At 54.7% G+C, this 25,813-nt stretch overlaps 3 protein-coding genes across 4 annotated transcripts; all 3 read left to right on the forward strand.

The window, feature by feature from the left end:
* Positions 1 to 21: 21 nt before the first annotated feature.
* Positions 22 to 15,377, forward strand: taok2a (TAO kinase 2a). Of its 2 annotated transcripts, none has more exons than XM_030088867.1 (20): positions 22 to 512; positions 1,860 to 2,000; positions 4,450 to 4,521; positions 4,801 to 4,902; positions 5,055 to 5,100; positions 5,207 to 5,303; positions 5,427 to 5,540; positions 5,656 to 5,747; positions 5,827 to 5,920; positions 6,022 to 6,103; positions 6,187 to 6,357; positions 6,459 to 6,668; positions 6,859 to 6,987; positions 7,061 to 7,297; positions 7,368 to 7,496; positions 7,566 to 7,769; positions 7,853 to 8,092; positions 8,193 to 8,414; positions 8,637 to 8,819; positions 12,222 to 15,377. In XM_030088867.1, the coding sequence occupies exons 2-20, from the start codon at positions 1,869 to 1,871 to the stop codon at positions 13,086 to 13,088; spliced, it is 3,423 nt and encodes a 1,140-aa protein (XP_029944727.1). In that variant the 5' UTR covers positions 22 to 512; positions 1,860 to 1,868; the 3' UTR covers positions 13,089 to 15,377. The 2 variants fall into 2 exon arrangements, with proteins under 2 accessions (XP_029944727.1, XP_029944728.1); XM_030088868.1 differs by having other exon boundaries at positions 8,193 to 8,405.
* Positions 15,378 to 16,058: 681 nt separating this feature from the next.
* cdipt (CDP-diacylglycerol--inositol 3-phosphatidyltransferase (phosphatidylinositol synthase)) lies at positions 16,059 to 20,338 on the forward strand. Its single transcript, XM_030088885.1, has 6 exons — positions 16,059 to 16,231; positions 17,610 to 17,744; positions 17,866 to 18,019; positions 18,226 to 18,307; positions 19,159 to 19,240; positions 19,334 to 20,338. The coding sequence occupies exons 1-6, from the start codon at positions 16,189 to 16,191 to the stop codon at positions 19,474 to 19,476; spliced, it is 639 nt and encodes a 212-aa protein (XP_029944745.1). The 5' UTR covers positions 16,059 to 16,188; the 3' UTR covers positions 19,477 to 20,338.
* A 436-nt stretch (positions 20,339 to 20,774) lies between these two features.
* maza (MYC-associated zinc finger protein a (purine-binding transcription factor)) lies at positions 20,775 to 25,004 on the forward strand. Its single transcript, XM_030088878.1, has 7 exons — positions 20,775 to 21,778; positions 22,953 to 23,103; positions 23,271 to 23,641; positions 23,780 to 24,036; positions 24,115 to 24,178; positions 24,391 to 24,562; positions 24,662 to 25,004. The coding sequence occupies exons 1-7, from the start codon at positions 21,746 to 21,748 to the stop codon at positions 24,988 to 24,990; spliced, it is 1,377 nt and encodes a 458-aa protein (XP_029944738.1). The 5' UTR covers positions 20,775 to 21,745; the 3' UTR covers positions 24,991 to 25,004.
* The last annotated feature ends 809 nt before the right edge of the window (positions 25,005 to 25,813 follow it).

The following is a 25,813-nucleotide window of genomic DNA, read 5'->3' on the forward strand; positions in this document are numbered from 1 at the left end:
CGGCGCAGCTCGGTGTCCGGTCTCCGTCAGTCCCGCCCCGGCACTCCGAGCCATCTTGTCTTAGCCAGGAGAGAAACGGGGGAAGAGGCGGCTCCGGCTCCGGGATGGGGTGCAGAGTTTAGCTCCGGCTATTCGGTGTGTGTTCGCGGACATTATGCTCTGGAGAACCGGCGGCCACACCCCGCAGAACCCGCAGAACCGCTCCGGTTAACGGTTAGCTTACCCCGGTTATCCCGGCTAGGCTAGCCCATTAGCTCAGATTAGCAGCCCGGGAAGCGTCAGAGGGAGGCAGCGGAAAGTTTCCCCCACAGCCCGCTGGGCCGGCCGGTCAGTCCGGGACAGAGGTCCCGTCTTCAGCCCTGGACCCAGGAGGGCCGGTGGACATGGAGCGCACGCCGTGTTGATCTGCTTCCACCCGGCGATGAGGACTCCGACTGGCTGCTAGCTGCTAGCTGCTAGCTCGGCTGCTAACGGTTGTTTTTCGTCGCTGAGCGGAACCTCGACCAGCCGCGGTGAGTCCCGGTCAGCCCCGCGCCAGCCCGCCTGCCAGCGGCTAGACCAGCACTCAGCCAGCTAACCTGGTTATCTTCTCCACAGAGGCTCAAACTCGGGTCCGTGGTCAACCGGTGGTCTTTGTGTCTGTTTGAAGGGGTCTTAGATTTGAAATGAGTCATGAGGTGGACTCACAGCAGCCAGCCACGAGCGGGTCGGTAACTGGGTTAACTACTGGGTCAGCTCCCGGATTGTTAACTACCAGGTCGTTAGCTCTTGTGTGATAACTACCGGGTAGTTAGCTTCTAGGTTGTTAACTACCGGGTAGTTAGCTTCTGGGTTGTTAACTACCGGGTAGTTAGCTTCTGGGTTGTTAACGATCAGGGAGTATGCTCATGCAGTTAACTACCACGGAGTTAGCGTTTGTGTTGTTTACTGCCAGGTAGTCGGCTCCGGGGTTGGTAGCTTCTGGGTCGTTAACTACCCGGTCGTTGTCTGCCTGTTTGCGAACTACCAGGCTGCTTGGCTGCCGGGCTGTTAACTACCTGGCTGTTACCTGGTTGATTGATAACTACCCGGTCGTTGGCCAGTTTATTGTTAACTACGTGGTTGTTGACTGCCGGGATATTAACTACCCGGTCGCTGGCTGGTTGACTGTTTACTACCCGGTCATTGGCCAGTTGATTGTTTACTACCTGGTTGTTGACTGCCGGGTTCTTTACTACTCGGTTGTTGGCTGGTTGACTGTTAACTACCGGACAGTTGGTGCTGCCTTCACTGACTCACAGCAGAAGCAGCTGTGGTGACCCGCCTGAGGCTCCACTGCCGGTTCTGCAGCCAAAGCCGGGATTTGAACCTGGACCTTCGGGAAAATTTAGTCACGTTTCTGTTGTTCCTGTCATTTATTCGCCGCGTCTCAGTCGGTCTGCTCCCTCTGATCAATACGCCCAGACCCAGTCCTTCATCATTCCCACCGTTCCACGTCGCTCCGTCTGGTTTCTGCCCCTGGTTCTCATGTGGGCCGCCTGCCGGGCCTCAGAGAAGATCCGGGCCAGACGGACGCTCAGAGTCCTGCTGACGCGTCTGTGGCTCAGAAGTGGGTCACCGGCTCCACACTCTGCTTTCCAGCAGCTTTCACACATTAATTAGATGCTGTTCTGCCTGACTGAAGGGAGAACAGGCTCAACGTCTTTCCCAACCAGGCCAGAGCTCTCCGTCTGCCAGCGTGTGGCGTGGAGGGAGTCCGTCCCCCACAGCGCCAGCGGTACAGCAGGTCTGGTGGGCCTGGAAACCCTCGGTCTCTGCGCTGACTGGTCCCGTCCCGAACGTCTCGGTCTCTGTCCTGACTGGTCCCATCCCGTCCTCAGGCCCTGGCCATGCCCTCCAATGCTCGGGCGGGCAATCTGAAGGACCCGGATGTGGCGGACCTGTTCTGCAAGGATGACCCGGAGAAGCTGTTCGTGGACCTGCGTGAGATCGGCCATGGCAGCTTCGGAGCCGTCTACTTTGTGAGTACTGCATGAACTCTTTTCTTTCCCCGTTGCTTCCTTCATGTCACTCTGTCTGTATTTCATAATAAAGGTCATGACGAATATTTTTAGGGTTCAGATTTACCTGGTACCTGAACCCGAACCTGATGAGTCTCCTCGATGAAAATCTGATCAAATCAAACATGGAACCTGCTGATTACTTTCTGATTACTTGATGGTGATTTGTGGGACTTTATTACAGGTGAAACCAGGAAGATTTTACTTGACCTTTTTTTTTGAAGATGCAGTGACAGAAGGGTTTGACCTTGCTCTCTGTTTGGGACTGTCAGAGTTCCTGATGTGAAACTGAACTCAGAGCGGCCTGCTGGCGCCCCCCAGTGGTGTGAACCTGGAACTGCTGTCCCGAAATGCGTACTGAGCGCTCTGTGCACGGCCTGTGATGAGAGCGGGTGTGTGTGCAGGTCGCTGGTGTGAGACGTGACGAGGTTTAGTTCACACTGGAGCACAGGGGCTGTGTGGATGCCCTGCGTCTCCAGACCCTCCACGTGCCCGACGTGCCCGGCCGCAGAAGGTGTGGGAGACGCCCACATACCCAGATTTCTGCTGACAGGTCTGATGCTGATTGGACTACGCTCCGGACCACAGCCAATAACGTCTCCCAACAGCTGGAGGCCTCCGTCAACAAGTGGCTCAAAGGAGAGAGTCACCGCTGCGTCCAAGTCAGTCCAAAGATGGACAGTTAGTCCAGAATGACTGGAACTGAACTGAGCCGTGCGGTGGAGTCCACCTGAGAACGGGTTCTTTTCTCCTCTGGCTGACGATTGAGACCAATGGACCTTGAGCAGGACCAGGAAGTCGTTTGCTCTCCTACGCCTGGAGCAGAAAGACTGGATTTCTCCGGTCTGTGGTCTGTCCTGCAGGATGTGTCCTGGTGAAGCTTCACAGCTGGTTAGGGCTGCCACAAATGATTATTTTGGTAGTCGATTAATCACAGATCATTTTTTCGATTAGTCGACTAATCGCATCATATATAAATTAAATGTAGAACATAGTTTATTGCACCACCATGAAGCTGCTCTTACATAACCATAATTAGATTTCAGCTTTAAGTGTTTAAGGTATATTCTAACTAAAAATAAAGACAATTCAGATGATAGTTCGTTAAACCTTTATTGAAATATGCAACAAACACTTGTTTAACTGTGTACCATAAATTGCAAATACTTAAGTAAAATAAGGAAAAGGCACTTGCCTAAACAACACAAAAATAAATCCATCATGTTAATTTCTTATTCCTTAATTTGTGTTTGGCATCAAGCAAGGCAACAATGAGGGAGGCACCTGTAACTACGGAATTATTGAAGTTTTCGTCTCACTGACTCAAATAAAACAAAAGCGCATTTTGTGTTCAGTGCTCAACTGTATACAACTTTATTCCACTCTGACTCTACATAATCCCAAACTACACAGGGCTCTGGTTCACCGCCAGGACAGTCAGCATTTCTACATGTTGGAGACAGACTGCTCTCTTTTGGGAGCAGATGTTCTGCTGTGGAGAAAATCCGCTCCGATGGGGTGAAGCTCTGAAACATAACGTTAGAAAACATCAGTGCGACGTCACTTCTTATTAAAACACATCACTGTTAGAACGTTACAGAAAACATGAAATGTGTGCTAAAGGCAGCTAATGGATCAAATCGTCACCGCTAATGTTAACAGCTATGAGCAAATAGCGAGTTAGCCCTCCATGCTAATATTATTAGCTTACCGAGACGACGGTCAATCTTCATCGTTGTCCCGAGCCACGACGTGCTTCTGTTTCGGCTGCTCATGCATCACAGTTGTGCTGCCGTGGAAGGCAGGTTCTGTCCTGCAGACACTGCATTGCACTTTTCTCTGACGTTTTCTTGTCATGCTCCCACACTTTGGAGCTCCACTGCTGCTGGGTGGCCATGTTGTCGCGACTGACACGACTGCGCATGTTTGTTAAATACAGAGAGGCAGACGCGGCAGTTTCGAGACAAAAACAAAGATTGGGGGAAAAAAAAGAAAGCACGACTACTCAATAGTCGACATAATCGTGATTAATCGACTAATCGTGGCAGCCCTACAGCTGGTTCTGGTTCTGTTTTCAAACCTCGTTGCTCGAGTGCCGACAGGTGAGACACTGCCTGTCAGCAGGCGGTCTCACCAGACCGACCCCCCCCCCCCCCACCACCACCAAACCAGTGAAGATGACCTGGTCCAGGTCTGTCCTCCGCTGGCTGGAGAGCCAAAACGAGACAGAGAACTCTGGAGACGTGCACTGAGCTCAGTCCCTTTACCGTAGCTTCAGGTTGTGTCCCGTCACTCGTCTCACCTCCTGAGACTCGGTGTCCTCGGTGGGGTTCCTGCTCCTGTCTCCCTGTCCCCTGTGGGTCCTGTCCCAGACGGTAACTCTCTGCTCCTCTGGTGTCTCGTCCGACAGGCCCGAGACGTCTGCAGCAATGAGGTGGTGGCGATCAAGAAGATGTCCTACAGCGGCAAGCAGACCAACGAGGTGACCGTCGGCTCAGGATTAGTTCACACGGGTTCCAGGAAGTAGAGCAGGGAGCCTGACGGGGGTCAGAGGTCACCGATCAGAGGAGAACTTCAGATTTTTAAGAAGGCTGATGAATCACACATGTGACACATTAAACTGAGCTTCCTGTGTGTGTGTGTGTGTGTGTGTGTGTGTGTGTGTGTGTGTGTGTGTGTGTGTGTGTGTGTGTGTGTGTGTGTGTGTGTGTGTGTGTGTGTGTGTGTGTGTGTGTGTGTGTGTGTGTGTGTGTGTGTGTAGAAGTGGCAGGACATCATCAAAGAGGTGAAGTTCCTGCAGAAGCTCCGTCACCCGAACACCATCGAGTACCGAGGCTGCTACCTGAAGGAGCACACAGCATGGGTAGGACCTGAGGGAGGGCGTTCATCAGGGTGTAGCTGCAGATCTGTCAGGCTTCAGTTCTTCTAGATTATTTTTTTTTTTAGAAAATGAATCTTTTTCTGCTTGTGACGGTGCTGTGTCTCATGTGCATGTGTTGTGTGTTTGTGTGTCAGCTGGTAATGGAGTACTGCCTCGGCTCAGCCTCAGACCTCCTTGAAGGTAAACTTTCTTTATTCTTTTCATCTCATTTCTATCAGTGTGTAACTGCTGTAGGTTTGTGTGTTTCTATCAGTGTGTAACTGCTGTGGGTTTGTTTTCTCTACAGTTCACAAGAAGCCGCTCCAGGAAGTGGAAATCGCTGCGATCACTCACGGAGCTCTGCAGGGACTCGCTTACCTTCACTCTCACAACATGATTCACAGGTGAGGGCTGAAGACTCCTGTGTGGATCGATTAATGAACCCTCGATCGTGTTTGTCGTCTTGAGGCGGCTCGGCGGTGGCGTCTGGAGCCCGGCGGTACTGACAGCTGTGATTTCCCCTGCAGGGACGTGAAAGCGGGAAACATCCTGCTGACGGAGCCCGGTCAGGTCAAACTGGGAGACTTCGGCTCCGCCTCCATCGTGGCTCCAGCCAACTCCTTCGTTGGGACTCCGTACTGGTGAGACACTGTCCGCCGTCTTTACCGTCCGCCTCAGTTTGCTCAGTCTCACACTGACGTGCTGACGTTAGTGCTGCTGCTGCTCCTGGTGTCATGTTGTCCCTGTGTGTTCCAGGATGGCTCCAGAGGTGATCCTGGCCATGGACGAGGGGCAGTACGACGGGAAGGTGGACGTCTGGTCTCTGGGTATCACCTCCATCGAGCTGGGTAAGAAGCCCCGCCCCCCTCCGTCGGTGTGGAGCTGTGAGCGGCTGAGTGTGACGCCGTCTGTCTGCTTCACCCACAGCCGAGAGGAAACCCCCGCTGTTCAACATGAACGCAATGAGTGCCTTATACCACATCGCCCAGAACGAGAGTCCCGTCCTCCAGTCCAACCACTGGTGAGGACGCCCAGGGGACACCCAGCCCCCGTCACTTAGAGGGCGGCGACCCTGTGAAGCTTACTGTGACCTCCTGTAATGACTGAAGTTTTAACCTGCAGGTCCGATTCCTTCCGTAACTTCGTGGACTCGTGTCTGCAGAAGATTCCTCAGGACCGGCCGACCTCCGACGTGCTTCTGAACGTGAGCCTCGCCGTCCGGCAGCAGCGCGTCCGGCAGCGCCTCTCCCCGCCGTCTCCCCTCACCCCGTCTCTCCCGTCCCGCAGCATCGCTTCCTGTGCCGCGAGCGTCCGCTGACCGTCGTCATGGACCTGATCGCGCGGACCAAGGACGCGGTGCGGGAGCTGGACAACCTGCAGTACCGCAAGATGAAGAAGATCCTGTTCCAGGAGACGCAGCAGAACGGCCCCGTGGCTGAGGGGGGGGACGAGGAGGAGGTGAGGGACCGGGAAGTTAATGGAGGAGTGGGAGAACCAGAGGAGGAATTCCGTGGGGGGCGGGGTAATGACATGAGGGATCCTCCGTCTGTGTGGCTCAGGAGGCGGAGCAGTACCTGCTGCAGACCGGCACCGTGAACAGCATGGAGAGCTCGCAGTCCGTCCCCAGCATGTCCATCTCGGCCAGCTCCCAGAGCAGCTCGGTCAACAGCCTGGCCGACGCCTCGGACGACAGCAGCAACGAGATGGCCATGATGCAGGAGGGCGAGCACACCGTCACCTCCAACAGCTCCATCATCCACAGGCCCACGGTACGGAGTCCACTTCCCAGCTCCATGCAGTGAGGAACTCGTCTCGTGATCACAGTGGTTAGAGTTGCTGCTCTCAGTGGGCAGGTTTGACCCGGCGGCGTCGCACCAGCAACCATGCGGAAATTTGATCGGCGCTGCTGGTGTTTTCAGGTCTCGTTGATCAGCTGATTTCACGCCGTTTCTTCCTTAGACTCAGGACAACATCTACGATGACCCCTACCAGCCGGAGATGGACCAGCCTCAGGCCCCGTCCGCCGGACGCCGCAGAGCGTACTACCGGAACCGCGACCACTTCGCCACCATCCGCACCGCCTCGCTGGTGAGAACCGCGGAAAGCCGCAGGTCTCGTTTCCCATTTCCTCGTCGGTAACACGTCGCTCCGGCCCGTCCAGGTGACCCGGCAGATCCAGGAGCACGAGCAGGGCTCGGCGCTGCGAGAGCAGATGTCCGGCTACAAGCGCATGAGGCGGCAGCACCAGAAGCAGCTGATGGGGCTGGAGAACAAGCTGAAGGCCGAGATGGACGAGCACCAGCTGAAGCTGGACAAGGAGCTGGAGAACCAGAGGAACAGCTTCTCCACGGAGGCCGACAAGCTGGCCAAGAAGCACCAGGCCATCCTGGAGAAGGAGGTGAGGACAGCGCCGCTCCGCCCGGAGCCGCCGCTCCGCCGGGAGCCTGACCGTCTCTCCTCCCCCGCAGACCAAAGCCGCTCTGGCCGAGGAGAAGAAGTTCCAGCAGCACATCCTGGGCCAGCAGAAGAAGGAGCTGACCAGCCTGCTGGACGCCCAGAAGCGGCAGTACCGCCAGAGGAAGGAGCAGCTGAAGGAGGTACGGAGCTGCGGCGCCGCTCCGAGGCTCGGACGGCGGGCGTCTGACCTGTGGCCCCAAACCCAACAGGAGCTGAACGAGAACCAGTCCACCCCAAAGCGGGAGAAGCAGGAGTGGCTGATCCGCCAGAAGGAGTGTCTGCAGCAGGTGCAGGCGGAGGAGGAGGCGGGGCTGCTGCGCCGGCAGCGGCAGTACTACGAGCTGCAGTGTCGCCAGTACAAGAGGAAGATGCTGCTGGCTCGCCACAACCTGGAGCAGGACCTGCTGAGGGAGGTGGGTCCCCGCGGGTCCCCGTGGGTCCGGGCGCCGCAGAGCGGACGCCTCATTTCACCCGACGCTTCCTCCCCGCCGTCCAGGACCTGAACAAGAAGCAGACCCAGAAGGACCTGGAGTGCGCCATGCTGCTGCGCCACCACGAGTCCACCCAGGAGCTGGAGTTCCGGCAGCTGAGCTCGGTGCAGCGGACCCGGGCCGAGCTGATCCGCACGCAGCACCAGACCGAGCTCACCAACCAGATGGAGTACAACAAGCGACGCGAGCAGGAGCTGCGGCAGAAGCACACCGTGGAGGTCCGGCAGCAGCCCAAGAGCCTGAAGGTACACACACACACACACACACACACACACACACACACACACACACACACACACACACACACACACACACGGTCTGAGGGGGTGTGCTCCTCTGTTTCAGTCCAAAGAGCTGCAGGTGAAGCGGCAGTTCCAGGAGACCTGTAAGATCCAGACCCGGCAGTACAAGGCCCTGAGGAACCACCTGCTGGAGAGCACTCCCAAGTCCGACCACAAGACGGTCCTCAAACGCCTCAAAGAGGAGCAGACGCGCAAGCTGGCCATCCTGGCCGAGCAGTACGACCACTCCATCAACGACATGCTGTCCACCCAGGCTGTGAGCAAGGCACGAAGCGCACACACACCTGACACACACACACACACACACACACACACCTGATACACAACTAACACACACCTGAGGCAGAACACTCAAACATCCGGATTATAGAGCATCTTCCTCCGAGCGTTTGTTCAGTGTGTCGCAGCAACGCTCCACTCATGCAGACGTGTCTCCGTCGGTCTTGGAGGACGCTGACGCTGACTTGCTTCCTGTTTGCTGCTTCAGTTGCGGCTGGATGAGACGCAGGAGGCGGAGTATCAGGTGCTGAGGATGCAGCTGCAGCAGGAGCTGGAGCTGCTCAACGCCTACCAGAGCAAGATCAAGATCCACACCGACAGCCAGCACGAGCGCGAGATCAAGGACCTGGAGCAGAGGGTGTCGATCCGCCGGGCGCTGCTGGAGCAGAGGGTGGGTTCAACCCCAGAGACACGGCATGTTACTCTGACCTTCAGCCCTGCACCGCTGTCTCCAAGAGACATAGGGACCAAACTCATTTCAGTGTGTCATGTTTGTGCAAATTGAAGCCGTGGGAGATTAATACAGCAGCCTAATCCCAGAAATCACACCTAGTGGTGACAATCAACCCAGTTAGGTCTGGGGAGAACACTGATGGGAGTCCAGATTCCAGGCGTCTATCTGAGGGTCTACGTGAAGCTTGTAACAGTTCACCTGTCACTTCCAAGGCCAGAAAGTCGCAACGAATCAGTCAGGTCACAGGCGGATCTTCTCCTAATCAACAGGCATGAATAACAACACAAATAACTCCACTGTAGGTCCAAACACAGGCGTTATATTTCATCCCTACTGACCGCCAGAAGGCGTTGCTGAAAGCACGGAATGTTCCCTTCGCCATGTGCAGTTGAAGTTTGCACACCGACAATGTCACCTGTCACCCTAGAAAGGGATTGAGTTCTGGTGTCACCACAGGTTCAGCTCCTCCTTTCTCCTCGCTTGTCGTTCTCATACTGCTGGATTCAGCATTAAAGACTACGGGACGAGCCGACACGGCTCATGCTCCATCACCGGTAGCCTTCATCTAAGGATTCATTCTTAGCCTGTCCTGGCAGACGGTAAGGTTATCGAGTCTTTTCGTCCTTTCTGGATTATTGTGTCCGTGTGGGCAGCGCTCTGTTCCTCCGGCTTATTGGTACCGACCGTGGCTGTTGGCGACGCGGTCAGTATCGGCTTTTGTCGTTACCGACGAAGGTGGCGGCTGTGCGCTCTTCCCTTGGTTTATTGGTACCTACCCTGTTTGTTTAGCAGCACGGTTAGCGTTGCTGGTGGCCATTGCTGCTGAAGGTGGCGTTAACCCCCGTCCCCCAACAAACGGCGTCTCAATAATGTACCGAGTCTGGTTTAGCCCTGCCAGATCAGACAGCATTTGCCCCCCCTGGCTTTTTGTGGTCTTGTGTTTGCTGTGTAAACACCGTCCGCTTCCCTCAGCTTATCGCACATAAGAAGTGGCACATCGTGCGCACTGGAAAGTTCTCACTGTTGGGCCAACCTATGGTGCCATCCTCCAGGATGATGAGAATGGTCGGGCCTCTATGGTCTCAGAACCACAGTCTTCAGCGGCTCGGAGCTCGCTGAGTGAATCAGTAGAGGACTCCACAGCACAGGGCAGTTCGGGGGCGGTGGCCTGTGCACGGCAGAGCAGATCGCATCAGTGCGCTGGAGCTGAGAGCGGTACACCTGGCCCTCAGACGCTTCTTGGCAATACTAGAGGAAAAGGCACAGACTCACACGGTCAGACTGCACCTCGGCTGTCTTCCACAACAGCCACCAGGGCGGCACCAGATCCACCTCCCAGTGACTTCTCAGGTGAGCCAGCCGGAGGGGCCACGTATCTGCCAGGGACCTGAACCTGCTAGCGGACCCCCTCTCCCGTCTGAGTCCTCCACTGGGAGGTGCTGCCACCACTTGGGGGTGGTGCACATGATTTGAGGTCCTTTCCAGCAGGGCGGGGGTCGCCTCAGAGGAATCGGCCCACTGCTCACCTGGTCTTCCCTGATGAGAACAACCAGCCTCTGGGCCAAGACGCTCTGGCACACCCTTGACCAGAGGTTCTCCGTCACGGCTTTCCGCCGCCCCCTCTGATCTGACTGACAGCCCAGAGTTCTGCTGCTGGCCCTCTTCTGGCCACCTCGGGCGTGGTTTCTCTTGCTGCGCAGACTCTCTCGCAGCGGTGAAGCATTTACGTTTGGTTACTGGAAGACTGGAATTGCTGGTGAGCAGCTGTACGGAGCCTGTCAGGTGGACCATCCTGGATATCGGGGTCAGGTACACTGCCTGAGGTTTACATTCTGCTCAGCCTGTAAAGTTTTCACCATATGGTTGTCCATCGAGTAGTCTGGGGGCAGGGCAGAACTCTTGTGCCCAATAAGAAGCCCTGGGATTCTATATTGTCACTACCTCGGGAATTCGTACCTCCGGACAGCCTTTGGTCTGTTATGGAGACTGATGAAGGCTGTACTCTCTTCAAGCAGCGCTTATCCCACTAGATCATGAACACCATTCGCCGTTCTTGTTCGGCAGCGACCCACCCTCTACCGTCAGGTGTGTGCTGCCACTCCACCAGACCGGTGTCCACATCTTGGGCCGCCCTAAGCGGAGTACCCCTGGATGACATGTGCCGCTTTTGTAGGTTTGCAGCCTGAACGCTGCCACTCTTCGTCCACTGGGCATGGGCCTCGGTTCTGCAGAGGCTTCTCTGTGAGGATGGATTCTGGGATTCCTCATGACTACGCTGGCATACGCCATTCACTGTTTTCAGCACCGCCTACTGGCAGTCCAGAGGGATGAAATAGAAGAAAAGTTACACATGTTACTACATTTCTATGAATCCCAGATGACTGCCGGTCCCGGAGCGCTCTGTCTCTCAGAATCCTCATGATCATGGAAGAACATTCTGTAGGAGCCCAGTCTGTGGTGACGCCAGAATTTATTACCTTTCTGGGGTTACCACAGATGACATTCTTCTCATGCACTCTTGAACTGCGATGGTGAAAAGAACATTCAGCGCTCTCAGCACCGCCTTCTGGCAATTATTCATAGAACTGTAGTTAAAGCCGTCGCTTCAGTTTGATCTGCGACGCCACTCAGTAACCCACTGCAGCCCTCCTTAACACAACACAAAGCTTCTCAAGATGTGGTGAAGCAAACATAGAAAATGACTTTTTTCATAGTCCAAACTCTCCAAAGTTCCCCACAGTCCGATGCGCCCGCCCTCCACAGGTACAATAGTCTGTTGGGCCGTCAACAGCCAATGAACTCACAGCACTGCATAATCCCAGTTCGGTCCCCGACGATGGTCCATTGCTTCCTGACAGCTCAGTGAAGTCAATAATCCAGTGATCCAGTGGGAAGGACCTCTGCTGGTTCACTGATGGGATGATCGCTGCATCTTACAACTACGATGCTACAGTATGTTAGCATAGCAGCTAATCCAGTGAGGAACACACCCTAATGTAACTCAATGAATCTCCGGCAACATCTCTTGATGTGGAGGAAGATCCACTGACAGCTCAGACCATGACCTCTGACTCTGGAAGAGACCCCGACACAGCCTGGTGCCAGGGTCTACCTCTCAGAGGGGTTCAGGGTTTGATTCTGGTCTGATGTGGTCTCCTGGGAAACAAAGCAGTCACAGCGGTCGTTTTGCAGGCTCCAGTGGTTTTGTGTGATTCAGACTTTGTGGGCCTCTGCAGAGCTCTGTCTCATATTTCTGTGGCCTTCGACCGTTGATAGGAAGCGGTCTGCGTGTCCCTTCCTGTCCATCTGACCAGCTGTGTGTGATTCCGTGTGTCTCAGATCGAGGAGGAGATGCTGTCCCTGCAGAACGAGCGCAGCGAGCGGATCCGGACCCTCCTGGAGCGTCAGGCTCACGAGATCGAGGCCTTCGACTCGGAGAGCATGCGCCTGGGCTTCAGCAACATGGCGCTGAGCGGCATCCCGGCCGAGGCCTTCAACCAGGGCTACCCGACCCCCAGTCCGTCCTCGGGCTCCGGGGCCTGGCCGTCCCGGCCCGTCCCGCGCTCCGGCAGCCACTGGAGCCACGGCGTGCAGAACTCGGTGGCCACGCCCTCCTGGCGCGGCCAGAACCACGGCGGCAGCTTCGGCCGCGCCGAGTCGGTGTCGTCGTCGCACGGCCTGGGCCGGGACGGCGAGCCGGGCAAAGGCGGCCGCGCCCACTCGTCCTCGTCCTCCTCCTCCTCCTCCTCCGCCCACCACCACCAGCAGCACTACCTCCCCCAGCACTACCAGCACCACCAGAGCACGCCGCAGCTGTACCGCGACGCCCACGACTCGCGGGAGCGCGAGCGTTCCCGCGAGTGGGTGGGGGGCGGGGTCCATTACTCCCACCACTCCCAGAGCCACCACCTGTCCTCCCACGCCTCCGCCCAGTCCCTGGCCCTGCTGCCCCCGCCGCCGCCGCCCCCTCCCATCGCCCTGTCCTCGTCCTCCCCTCCCTCCTCCGCCTCCTCGTCCTCCTCGTCCTCTCAGGGCGGGTACGGCGGCGGCCTGAGCGTCCGGGGCCCCGCCCTCATGGCCCTCAGGAACAGCCCCCAGCCGCTGAGGAGGACGGCGTCCGGGGGCCCCGGCGGCGACGGCGGCCTGAGCCGGAGCACCTCCGTCACCTCTCACATCTCCAACGGCTCGCACCTCTCGTACTCGTGAGCCCGCCCCCGTCGCCACGGAAACGCTGAGTCAGCAGAAGCACCGAATGGGCTTAGAGACTGGTCCCTGAACGCACCATCACAGTAACGGGACGTAAACACACACACACACACACACACACACACACACACACACCGAGCTCTTTTCCAGCTCTTCTCTTCCTGTTCTCCGGCTGTTCTCATGTCGTTTCTCTGTGAAATCCCGTCTTTGCTGATTCTGCTGTTCGGTGCTGAAACCCGCCGGTTGAAGCGAGCGTTCCTGACTCACCTGACCAGGTGTTTCCCCTCCGTCTGCGTCCGTGGAGCTTCCACTCCGGCTAGCGGTGCTTTAAAACCACTTCCTGTAAATAAGTCCCGAGTCTTTCCTTCCTGCGTGTTTGATACGTTCGGCCATTTTTCTTTTCTCTGTTGTGATGTTTCTGTTCTCTGATTCTGAAAAAAAAACAAAAAACAAAAACAAACAAAGCGACACTGCCACGTCTGGCCGCCGCCCTCCGCCCGGCGCCACGCAGTCCCGAGCCCGGGTCGGCCGCAGTGTCTCCGACTCGCAGCTGGCAGTTTCTTCAGTTCTCACTCAGAAGTTTGTTTGTCTGAGCCGTCTTGAAGGGATTGAGTCGACTTCAACTCCGATGAATTCAGAGAATATTCCTTCAGTGTTTCATCAGATTCACACTCAAAAATGTAAAATTTTTAATTGTAATTTTCCTAAAAAAAAAAAAAAAAAAATGAAATCCACGAAACAAATGTCAGACTAATGACCAGGAGGGAAAGCATGAAGGACAAAGTGAAACTTTAAACTGAAGAGTTTTCAAACTGTGAAATTCTCAACGTCTGTGAAAGAAGCATCAGATTTCTGATTCAGGGACGAAGTGTTCGATCGTCCCGATCGACTCAGACAAACAGACTTCAACACTTTGATGGAATGTTTTGGTTTTTACCGGCTGAAGCCGCCGTCAGTCTCCTGTGCCACAACGGGGACGGACGGAGACATTGGGGACAGAGGGAGACACCGGTGAGGGACAAAGACATCAGGGACTGACGGTGACGGAGGGGTGTGTGTACAGACCCAGTGTGTGTGAGAACTCTCCCTGTTTCTAGAAAAGTGTATAAATGTAATTTAAGTGTGTGAAGGCCTCAGGACAGCGGACGGCCGTCCCTCTGGATCTGGACTCGGTGGACTTCCTGTGTACATAGAAGCACTAACTCAGCCCGGTAGAGGACTCTGTCCCCAGAGTCCAGCCTGTTCGGTCTTAGATTCAGACAGATAGACGCTATCTTTACGATTATTACTACTGCAGTTTGAATATTTATGTTGTATGCTAATTTTTAAGGTTTTTAAAATGTTATTGCCAATTTTGACCACTAGGTGGGGTTAAGCGCAATGTTACTGTGATAGAGCTATAAAACAGCAGGATGTTGGTGTCTATGGAGGAACACAGGACTGCATTTCCCAGCATTCCTCTGGAGGTCTCAGGGTGGTGGCAGCGCCTTCTTGTTTTATTTGAGCCAGTATTAAAACGTCCACAGCTCCTCTGCTCGCTGGCGGCCATCTTTTATTTTGTGGGTCAGTTTTTAATTTGCTCCGGACTCTCCACCCACCCAACACCCTCCTCCACCCAACCCCCCCATTTAAAATCTGACTCCAGCCAGCAAGAGGAGTCGGAGAACTGAGAAGAGATTTCTGACCTGAAATGTAACTTTGTGTGTCTGAGTTGGGTTTCGAACACGGTGTCGTCGGAGCCGGTCGGTGGTGTCGGACGCCGTCAGCCTGGTCTGCGCCGAGAAGAAACCAGCTGCTCCGGGTGGGGAGGGTGGAGGTGACTCCTCTCGAGAAAGTGTTTGAAGAGTGAGGTTTCATTTTGCCAACATCGTTCTTAGTGATATTGAGTTGAAAATGTTTTATTTTGAAAGCCATTCCTGGAGTGGTGCTTTTTGCCAATTAGAGCTGCAGAATTTCCACGAGGCGTTGGTTGATTCCGAACTGGGGGCGATCTGTGAGCCGCTCGCAGACCGCCACACTTCGGTTCAGTCGAAATGCCTGAAGGTACCGTCAGTTTTTGGAGATTGCACTTTTGGCTGCTTGATGGCAGCAGTGAGCTTCAGCCGGTTCTCCAGGAACAATGGCTCACCGCACCATCTGCTGGGGGAAAGTGGTATTACAACTAGCTACAGGGTGAGCTTTGTTAAGTTGTTAAAAAAAAAAAAAGCAAGGACATACTGTATCTTAAAGAGCAGTTTGGAGAATCGTCATTTTTGGCTCTCTTTTAGAAACTGAATTAAAAAAAAAAAACTGAATATTTAGGACAAAACGTTGAAACCATCAAAATCAACTTAAGTCTGATGCTGCAATGATGTTGTTAGTTTTTATATTCTTGTGTTGCAGGAGACTGAATATTTGTAGTTAATGTGAGATGCGTCAGTTTTAGCACATTGCCTTCAAATTAAAATTTTTGTATGCAAGAAATGTGATTGTCAAAAGGAAATGTCTCCTGAAACTGAAGGAATTAGTTCTTTTCCTTAGTCTGCTGCGTTCAGGGACACTGCGGAAAGAAAGTGAAGTCAAAACCATAAATTCTCCAAACTGATCTGTGGTTTCAGAATAAAAGAGCCATGAGGAGGGTTGAAGGCCGGGGCTACTGCTCTTTAACATGTTCAGGTTCAATGTGACGCTAATAACGACATGTACAGAAATGTAACAAATAATTTTGGAGGAATAATTAAAAAAAATTAAAAAAACTGACATGTTTGTTTTTATTGATTTTCAGACTGGATTCTTAAACCTAACTTCCTGTTCAGTGTCTTTTCATCTTTTTCCAGCAACACTTTGGAAACACACTTATATCTAAATAGATTTTAAAAGAGAATAAATATGGGTTTTAGTTTCTCTTAAAATATAAGTTTTAATGTGGAGGGGGAGATTTTACTGTGAAGTCAGCAGTTTTTGTGACGTCACCACGCAGGAGCGTAGACCGGAAGTGTCCCGCTCTCGGTCCGCGCCCCTGCCGTTCTCTCCTCAGTCGCTCTGCAGCTCGTTCGAGCCACTGCTCTGCCTCCGCCCGCCCGCCCCCCCGCCCCCCCGCCGCCGAGAGCTCAGGGAGAACATGGAGCCCGAGAACATTTTCCTCTTCGTGCCCAACCTAATCGGTGAGTCTTTTTAACGCGGTCCGGATGCTAGCTTAGCTTTAGCCGCAGTGACGTCAGTGCATCACGAAAACCGGGGAAGGCTCCGCGATGGGAGTCTTCACGGACCGGTCACCTCCAGACTCCTGGTCGCGAATCGATCGGAGGAAGGAGGACGTGTTTAGTCTGCGTCTCGGAGGAGAAGCTGAGGAGGTTAACAGCAGCTTCCTCCGACACAACCCGGGCACCACACTGCATGTGTGTGTGCGGGTAGAAATCAGGGAGCAGATGTAAAGCACACATCGAGGTTCTGGTCCGACTGTTCTTGAACTTAGACTTTGCCCTTCTTTCGTTCCGGCTGATAAATTTCTCCCTGACTGTGTAAAGTCCTTCCTCCGCGCTCGACGCTTCGGCCTCTCGTGGTTTTCCTCACTGAGGTTTTGGTTCTGTTCACGGTGGAAAAGCTCCTCTCAGCTTCTGCTGGATGTGGAGATGAGAGAAGATCAGGTGCTTCTCCTGTGGTGTCTTCAGAAGTTGTGTCTCTGGAGCGAGGACTGGAGACAGGTGTGGTCCTGGTCTGGAGACCTAACGGTGAACGCAGAGCTGAGACTGAGTACCGAACAGGACAGGGTGCGGGACGTCCTGGACCCGTCCGGGTTAAAGAAAACTCAGCAGGAAGACATGATTTTTCCCCTTCTGATTATTAATCTGAAAATGTAGTAGAAACAAAGGTTGAACGAAGTGAAGATGTGAAGATGTGGCCTTATGAAGAACTTCAGCCTGGTGGAGACGATGCTTCATGAACAGCTTCAGGGTTTTCGTGTGGAACAGTCAGAATGATTCCGTGGTTCTCTGGAGAACAGTGGAATCAGCACCAGATGAAATTCCTGAGTGAGCCAGATCATGTGTGGGAGCTGTGCGTGTGTGTGTGAGATTGTAAATTAACAACTTGAACACAGCCAGCAGGGTCTTGTTCCAGCAAGTGGAGCATTGGTATTTTCTCTCCATCAGAGAAGAAGAAGGAAGTATTTTTACCTGGAGACCAGAAGCAGCTGATCGATCAGTGGATCTGGATCCATCAGTACTTCTCTCTGTACGATTTGTTCCTACTAAAATAAAACCGAGCACCGACACATCTGTTTGGTCCACATGTTCTCCTGACCTCTGACCTCCAGATGAACTTCTAACCCACCCTCTGACCTCCAGTCCTCCTCCTGCTGCTCTTATCGGGTGGAACGTATTGATTGGTGTCCTGGAACACGGAGCTTGTTTCACAGGGTTTTCATAACGTTATTTTTTTGTTTAGCTCACGATTCAGAGACGTTTGTCTGCTGAAACCCAGAGCTGCTTCAGGGCTGTTGACCTTGCCTTGACTTTGTTTTGACCTTGCCTTGACCTGCAGGATACGCCCGGGTGGTGCTGGCCCTGCTGTCCTTCTACCTGATGCCGTGCTGTCCCTGGCCCGCCGTCTTCTGCTACCTGCTCAGCGCCCTGCTCGACGCGTTCGACGGCCACGCCGCACGGGCGTTCAACCAGTGTAGGTTCACCGCCGCCCCGTTTCCACGGCAACGGGACTGTGGAGGACACCACATGCTGATGTTGTTCAGCATGTGGCGGTTCCCTCACCGTTGCCTGACAGGCTGCCGTTCTCCTCTCAGCCACCAAGTTCGGCGCCATGTTGGACATGCTGACGGACCGCTGCGCCACCATGTGTCTGCTGGTCAACCTGTCGCTGCTCTACCCCTCCTACACCTTCCTGTTCCAGCTCAGCATGTGTCTGGACATCGCCAGCCACTGGCTGCACCTGCACAGGTGAGTCCCGGCTGGGGCCGCACGGCTGGAGCCGCACAGCTGGTTGTGAAGGCTGAAGAGTGTGTGTGTGTGTGTGTGTGTGTGTGTGTGTGTGTGTGTGTGTGTGTGTGTGTGTGTGTGTGTGTGTGTGTGTGTGTGTGTGTGTGTGTGTGTGTGTGTGTGTGTGTGTGTGTGTGTGTGTGTGTGTGTGTGTGTGTGGTCCTCAGCTCCACCGTCAGAGGATCAAACAGCCACAAGACCATTGACCTCTCTGGAAACCCGGTTCTGAGGATCTACTACACCTCCAAGGTCAGAACAGAATGGCAGCAACAGGCATGAGGTGGAGCAGCTCGGTACAGCTGCACATCTGGACTGTAGACCTAAACATCTGAACTGTAGACCTGAACGTCTGGACCTAAACATCTGGACTGCAGACCTAAACATCTGAACTGTAGACCTGAACGTCTGGACCTAAACATCTGGACTGTAGACCTAAACATCTGGACTGTAGACCTAAACATCTGAACTGCAGACCTGAACGTCTGGACCTAAACATCTGGACTGTAGACCTAAACATCTGGACTGTAGACCTAAACATTTGAACTGCAGACCTAAACATCTGGACTGTAGACCTAAACATCTGGACTGTAGACCTAAACATCTGGACTGCAGACCTGAACGTCTGGACCTAAACATCTGGACTGTAGACCTAAACATTTGAACTGCAGACCTAAACATCTGAACTGCAGACCTAAACATCTGGACTGTAGACCTAAACATCTGAACTGCAGACCTGAACGTCTGGACCTAAACATCTGGACTGTAGACCTAAACATTTGAACTGCAGACCTAAACATCTGAACTGCAGACCTAAACATCTGGACTGTAGACCTAAACATCTGGACTGCAGACCTGAACGTCTGGACCTAAACATCTGGACTGTAGACCTAAACATTTGAACTGCAGACCTAAACATCTGAACTGCAGACCTAAACATCTGGACTGTAGACCTAAACATCTGAACTGCAGACCTAAACATCTGGACTGTAGACTTGCACATCTGGACTATAGACCACACCTGGACTGTAGACCACATCCGGACGGTAGTCCTGCACATCTGGACAGCGGTTGACCTCCCTGTGTTTGCGTTGCCCTTCCAGCCGGTGCTGTTCGTCATGTGCGCCGGGAACGAGCTCTTCTTCTGTCTGCTCTACCTGCTGCATCACATCCCGGAGCCTGCAGGTGAGACCCCCCCCCCCCCACCCTCAGCTTGACCTTTGACCTCCTGAGCCGCCCTCACTGACCTCCCTCCCCGTCTGTCCCCGTCCGCCGCAGCCTGGCTCTACTGGCTGCAGGGCGTCTGCGGCGTCATCTGCCTGCTGAAGTCGGCCATCAGCGCCGTGCACCTGGTCACCGCCTCGCAGAACATGGCCGCCATGGACGCCGCCGAGCGGGCCGGCGCCGCCAAGACGCAGTGAGACGAGACCAGCCGGGGCCGACGGAGGCTGACGGAGGCTTCAGACCACTCTATGACCAAATCATGTCGGCGTGAGGAAGTCCAGCCCGGGGAGAATCCAGTCCTGATCCTTAAAGCTCGTTTTGATCCTCAGCCTCGCCGTGTGAAAATGGCGGCTTTTCCGTACTTGAAGCGACACGAAAAACGTCTTGAAACTCTTGAAAACCTGTTCAGTTTTGAGGGATTTTTTTTTCTTTCTTTTGTCCATCTGACAAACTCGCACCTGCTCAGACATCAGCCTCTCATTCACAACCAATCAGCAAATTCAAATTAAACAGCCAGGCTGGGGGGCGGGGCTTATGTCACTTAGAATGAATTGGGCGGGGCACAAAGGCCTGTTGTGGCCACTTTTATTTAGGAAGCCCTGAACAAAAACAGATTTACTTCTTAATTTATTTTCTCCTTGAGATGAACTCAGACCAACTCTTCGTTCTGTAGCGGTTAGACTTTTAGTTGAGTGAATGTGTTGACTAGTTTGGTTTCAGTGGTTGAAAGGCCGTGCTGGTGAGTAGCTGTGAGTCTCTCACTTTGGGGGGCGTTTCGGTTTTTAGTGAACTTCTAAGCTTTTCGTTTGTGAACCTCGTGCAGAGCACCAAGTATTACTGTCCGTTTGTTTTTTTAAAATATAGATTTTAATATGGAGCTCATGTTCTAGAATGTATTACTTTGAAGATGTAGACATATTTACATGTGTATATATATATTTATATATATATATATATATATATATGATATATATATATATGTGTGTGTGTGTGTGAACACCACAGCCATATCTAATGTTATATATAAGAGAAATAAAGTGGAGTCATTTAAATATTTAAAGGCTTTTTTCCCTTTTTGCTGGGTCTCATATTGCTGTAAAAAAAAGTTCTGCTAAACAAAATAAAAAAAACAAAATCTTTTCCCCTTTATTAATTTGACACATTTGAGCCGTTTTACATGTTTTCGGGTGGCTTTTGTGTTCTTGATTACCTTATGCTTTAATGGTTTCCACTCAAGTTCAGTGTGTGAGCACACGCACTCCCCGGGTGGTCCAGATCCTCTTCTGTGACCTGACCAGGAACACATCCAGAACCAGAGCCGCTTCTCTTCCATTTTTTTTTTTTAATGATATTAAACCTTGAAAGCCGTGCTCGTGAGTTTCATGTCGGCCGAATGACCCGGCCGGTGCTCCCGGACTCACTCCAGTCGGTATTCCCGCTCTGCCGTCCCGGAGCTGCGGCCGGAGCTCAAATGAGCGGATTTTTGGCTGGAATCTGGCGCGTGCGGCCCTCTGAGCGCGCGTCGTGTGTGCGCCGGGGCTGGATCCAGCTGTTGCACTTGCGCGCGCGTCGTTACCTTTAAGATGCTCGCGGGATAAAGACTCGTTTGAACCAAAACCGGCTCCATTTTAACGGAGACTCCGCCGCCGAGCTGCTGGCCGCTGGACGCTTCCCCCGGTACCGGAGCAGCAGCGGGGGTGGAGACGGCCGCGCGGCGCGGGGTCCTTTCATGTCGGATGTGATTATCTGTCGGCCCACGGAGGAGCGGGAGCGGGGGCGCGGGGGACGGCGCGGCGCCGCGCGGCACGAGAGAAGAGACGGGGTCCGCGCGGAGGGTGCACACGCCAAATACTTTCCCTTTAAAGCGGCGGAGAGGCACCGAGGGGGTGAAGGAGGATAAAAAAAAAAAAAAAAAAGAGAGAGAAGAAAGCCGAAGAGGGAGGGAGGGCGAAAGAGGGAGCAGGGATGAAAAAAACAGAAAGATGTCATCCCGCCGACTGAGGCGCCGAGGCGGAGCTATGGACCGCGGCCGACCGGGAGCGCTCTAGTTCGGCGACGAATTGTACGCGACACCGAGGCTTTGGAAGTCCCCCCCCCGCGGAGGCCTCTCCGGAGCTCCCGCGAACGAACGCGTCCGAACAGCCGCGACCATGAAAGCCGCTCGTCCGCCGCATCCCCTGTGATAATAGGCTGTTGTGCGCGCGTTTCACCGCAGACACAAGCAGCCCGTGTTAACATGCAGCATTGATGAGGCGCGTGCAGAAGCATCCTCTGCGCGCCCGCTAGCCGCCATGCTAGCTGCCATGTTGGCTCTGAGCTGAGTGTTTTCATGTTTCATTAACTCGAGCTGCGGCTGCTGCTCACAGGCCACACTTTTTGTTTTCACTCGGAGCTTTTCTCGCCGTCCTCCTCCCCCTCTTCCTCCTCCTCTTCCTCCTCCTCCCAGCTCGGCTCTCCTGCACCACCATGGACACCTCCTGGAGTAATTTCCTCTTTCAGGTGAGTCCTGATTGAAGCGGGGTGGGTTTGTTTTGGAGGTGGGGGGTGAGGAGGAGGAGGAGGGGCGGGGGAGGTCACAGAGGGGGCAGGGAGAGGGGGGTGGGGGTGGGGGTGGAGTCTCTCCACCTGTCCAGCTCAGCTGGAGCTGTCCTGTCAGTGGAAGGTCACCAGGTCCTGCTGGACTCGGTGACCTCTGACCCCTCTGCAGGGAAACCTGAACATCATTTCACATAAACGGACTTCCACAGATCTCAGGATCTCATTCAAAGTGAGAAGACGTCCGGTCTTCGGCTCCTTCTCCTCTTCTGCCTCGCTTCCTCCTCCGTCACGTTGATGAGTTTGGTTCTTGCTCAGCGGCTGTCGGCCGTGGCTTCGTGCCGTCGACACTACCGCAGCGTGTGGCCCTGTCAGACCCTCGATGTGTCAGACTGGCCTGTTTGTGGCTTTCAGCAGAAAGTAAATGGTTTTCAGACTTTTAAAAAAAACAATTAAGCTGCTCAGAAACACAAACAGAACAACAACAGAAACATGCAGATATTCTCACACCAGTAGGTCTCAGACAAATACACCGAGTCCACATTCAGGAGGGTCCAGCAGCAGACTGGAAGAGAGCTGGAGTCCAGGAGAGTCCAGTAGAGTCCAGATAAGACTGCCACACTTGGTAGTGTTCTTCAGTCAGTCATATAAAACCTTTCTCCGCCCATTAGAGAAAGACCCTCGTCATCAGTCCACTGGATGTCTTTCCCCGCAGAGAAGTGATATTAATTAATAATTAATTAAAATTAATATTATTACTAAACGGCCTTCAGCTGGTTTTGGTTTAAACGTTCCTGCTGGGAGACTCAGGATCCATAATCAATGTGTTGATCGATCAAATAGTTTCTGCATTTTGCCCAGAATCCCAGAGCGGCTCATTCTGTTAACCCTCAGAGTGTCAGCTGTAGGTTAACCTGTGGCTGAGCTACATCAGTATCAGTCCTCACTGACAAGAGAGGATTCATGGAAGCTGCTCCATGTTTGTGGAGCAGGTTAGAGTGTGTGCCAAGGCGGGCGTCCCTCCATCAGTCCTTCTCGTGGACGGGTGGAGAATGTCCAGCAGTCTGACGTCCAGGTGGCCGCCGAGCAGACGTTCCACTTTGTTCTACTGTTGTTGTTTTGTTCCGTTCTCCGTCAGACTCCGCCCACTCAGAACCAGCCGGACGCGCCGCTCCAGGCCGAGCTGCTGCCGGAGCTCGCCGGCGCCGCCCAGAGTCCTCCGGCGGAACACGTGGTGACGCCGCCGTCCACCGTGGACACGGCCGCCCTGAGCGAGGAGCCGCTGCCCGGTGAGGAGGCGTGGCCTTTATTGAGGCCCCGCCCTCATTTCAAAAGATTCACAGATAAAAACAGAATGAGAGGAAGACGTAGAACCTTCCTCCTGAATTCAGATGAGATATTGCGTGTCTCCGTCTGTCCTTCACGCTGCTGACATCATTCCTCTCTTGTCCGTAAGTTAAACCGCTCACCAAGCCCAGCCGCCCCGCTCACATCTGCGCCACCTGCAACAAGGAGTTCAAGAACAGCTACAACCTGCGGCGCCACCAGTCGGTGCACACGGGCATCAAGATGAAGGACCGGGCGGCGCGGGAGAAGGAAGACGGGTCCAAGGCAGGACGGGCGGACAAGCAGAGCGTCCCGCTGTCCCTCCTCCACCTCACGCTGCCCCAGCAGGCGCCGCATCCCGCCGCCGCCGTGGCCGTGGCCCCGGACGCCGTGCCCGTCCCCGTCCCCGTGTCCGTCTCCATCGCCCCGGCGACCGTCACCCTGACGGCGCCGCCGCAGCCCATCCAGGCCGCCGTGGTGGTGGTGGGCTCGATGGAGCAGGTGGGTCAAAGTTCAGGACCGGTGGAGCCGACTCACAGTCGTAGACGGTCGATCCAGGAGCGTAATCTGAGTCAAACCGCGATGCCTTCACCGACAATCCGAAATCTCAGCCTCCCTCCCTCCCTTCCCTTCTCTCAGGCCCCGCCCCCTCCACCCGCCCCGCCCACCAACCAGGTGAGGAAGAACCACGCATGCGAGGCGTGCGGCAAGGCCTTCAGAGACGTGTACCACCTGAACCGCCACCGGCTGTCCCACTCGGACGAGAAGCCGTACTCCTGCCCCATCTGCCAGCAGCGCTTCAAGAGGAAGGACCGCATGAGCTACCACGTGCGCTCGCACCAGGGCGGCGTGGAGAAGCCCTACGTGTGCCCGCACTGCGCCAAGGCCTTCTCCCGGTGAGGCCACGCCCACTCACGCCGCCGCCGCTCCTCCGCTCTGGTCTCACGCTCTGGTCTCTGTCTGTTTGTTTACAGGCCGGACCACCTCAACAGCCACGTCAGACAGGTGCACTCCACCGAGAGACCCTTCAAATGCACGGTAACACCCCCTGCTGGTCGGCTTGGTGCAGGGTTAGGAATGTGGTTTGTGGTAAAGGATCAGAGTCGGGGTTCATGGTTAGGGGTCAGGGTTGACAGGGTTTACACCCTGTTAGCTGCTCATGCTAGCTTAGCGCTGTTCCGCACGCTGTCTTCGTTTCTCATGGAAAGCTGTCAGACTGATGGAGGCTTGTTGTGTGTGGCTGTGCGCAGACGTGCACGTCGGCGTTCGCCACCAGGGACCGCCTCCGGGCTCACCTGATTCGCCACGAGGAGAAGGTGCCGTGTCACATCTGTGGGAAGCTGCTGTCGGCGGCGTACATCACCGACCACATGAGAGTCCACAACCAGTCCCAGCACCACGCCTGCCACCTGTGCAACCGCAGTAAGACATGCGCGCACACACACACACACACACACACACACACACACACACACACACACACACGTTCACGCTCACGCTCCATCCCGCTGTTCTGTCCAGGCTTCACCACGCTCACCTACCTGAGAGTCCACGCCCAGAAGCACCACGGTCAGGAGTGGAAGGAGAGCGGCGGCGCCCGCGGCGGCTTCGGGGGAACCGGCGCCGGCGGCGTGCTGCTCTGCCAGCTGTGCGGCGTGCAGTGCAAGACCGCCACGCAGCTGCAGGGCCACATGGGCACCCACGCCACCCAGGGCGACGTGGGCGGGCCCGACCCGGCGGGCGTGGCGCCCGGGGCCGGCGGCGGCGTTTCCGTGGCCGTGTCCGGCGCCAGCGCCGTGGGACTGCTGGTCACGGACTGCTCCGGGATCGCGCCGCAGCCCCACAGCTAGCACGCCGGGAGGACCGGGGCGGGACGGGGGGGTCGGGGTGGGACCGGGGACGGAGGGGGGAGGGGTCCGTGAGACGGACGAGTCCTGGAACAAGCAGCACAAACACCAGAGAAGAAGAAGCAGCCGGAGGAGGTGAGTGGATTCCCACCAGGGTTCCCATCAGGAGCCAGTAGAGCAGGAACCGGTCAGCTGATCGGTGGCGTCCAGCGAATCAGTGTCTGTGCACACGGAGCTCAGGACCAATCAGAACCTCCGCTGTCTTCTCATGTTGCAGATGGTTTTTATCATGACTCTTATCAGACTGCCACACCTGGACCTGGAGAACCCTGACTGGAGAACCCGGTCTACAGAACCCCGTCAGATCAGGAGAACCTGGACTTCAGAACCCAGTCAGGAAGGCTGACGGTCAAGTCGGCGCCATGAAGCCCGCAGGGCTCTCAAGTCTCGCATTTCGGGCTTTTGTCACACACTTACTCTCTAGCAGACTCTCGTGATAACAGTGCTTTCTTTCATTGGTTGTTGCAGTATTTCAGCCCGCCCCTTTCCTTTTTTGATTGACAGGTAAGTGACAGGCTTGCAGACGTGGTTGATTCCTCCCGGTTCCACAGCGGCGGCGCACCAGACAAATTTACTGGGTTTTTTTTTTTTTTTTTTTCTTCAGCATGAGAAATACAGTGTGTGGCGTGAGTGCGTGACAAAAGACCGAAATGCGTGAGACTTGAGAGCCCTGCGAGTTTGCATGGGGCCGAGTTGACTGTATGCCGTCAGGAGAACCTGGTCTGCAGGACCCGATCAGGAGAACCCGGTCAGGTCAGGAGAATCC

The sequence above is a fragment of the Salarias fasciatus genome, chromosome 4 (genome assembly GCF_902148845.1).
Source record: "Salarias fasciatus chromosome 4, fSalaFa1.1, whole genome shotgun sequence".
Classification (NCBI taxonomy): domain Eukaryota; kingdom Metazoa; phylum Chordata; class Actinopteri; order Blenniiformes; family Blenniidae; genus Salarias; species Salarias fasciatus.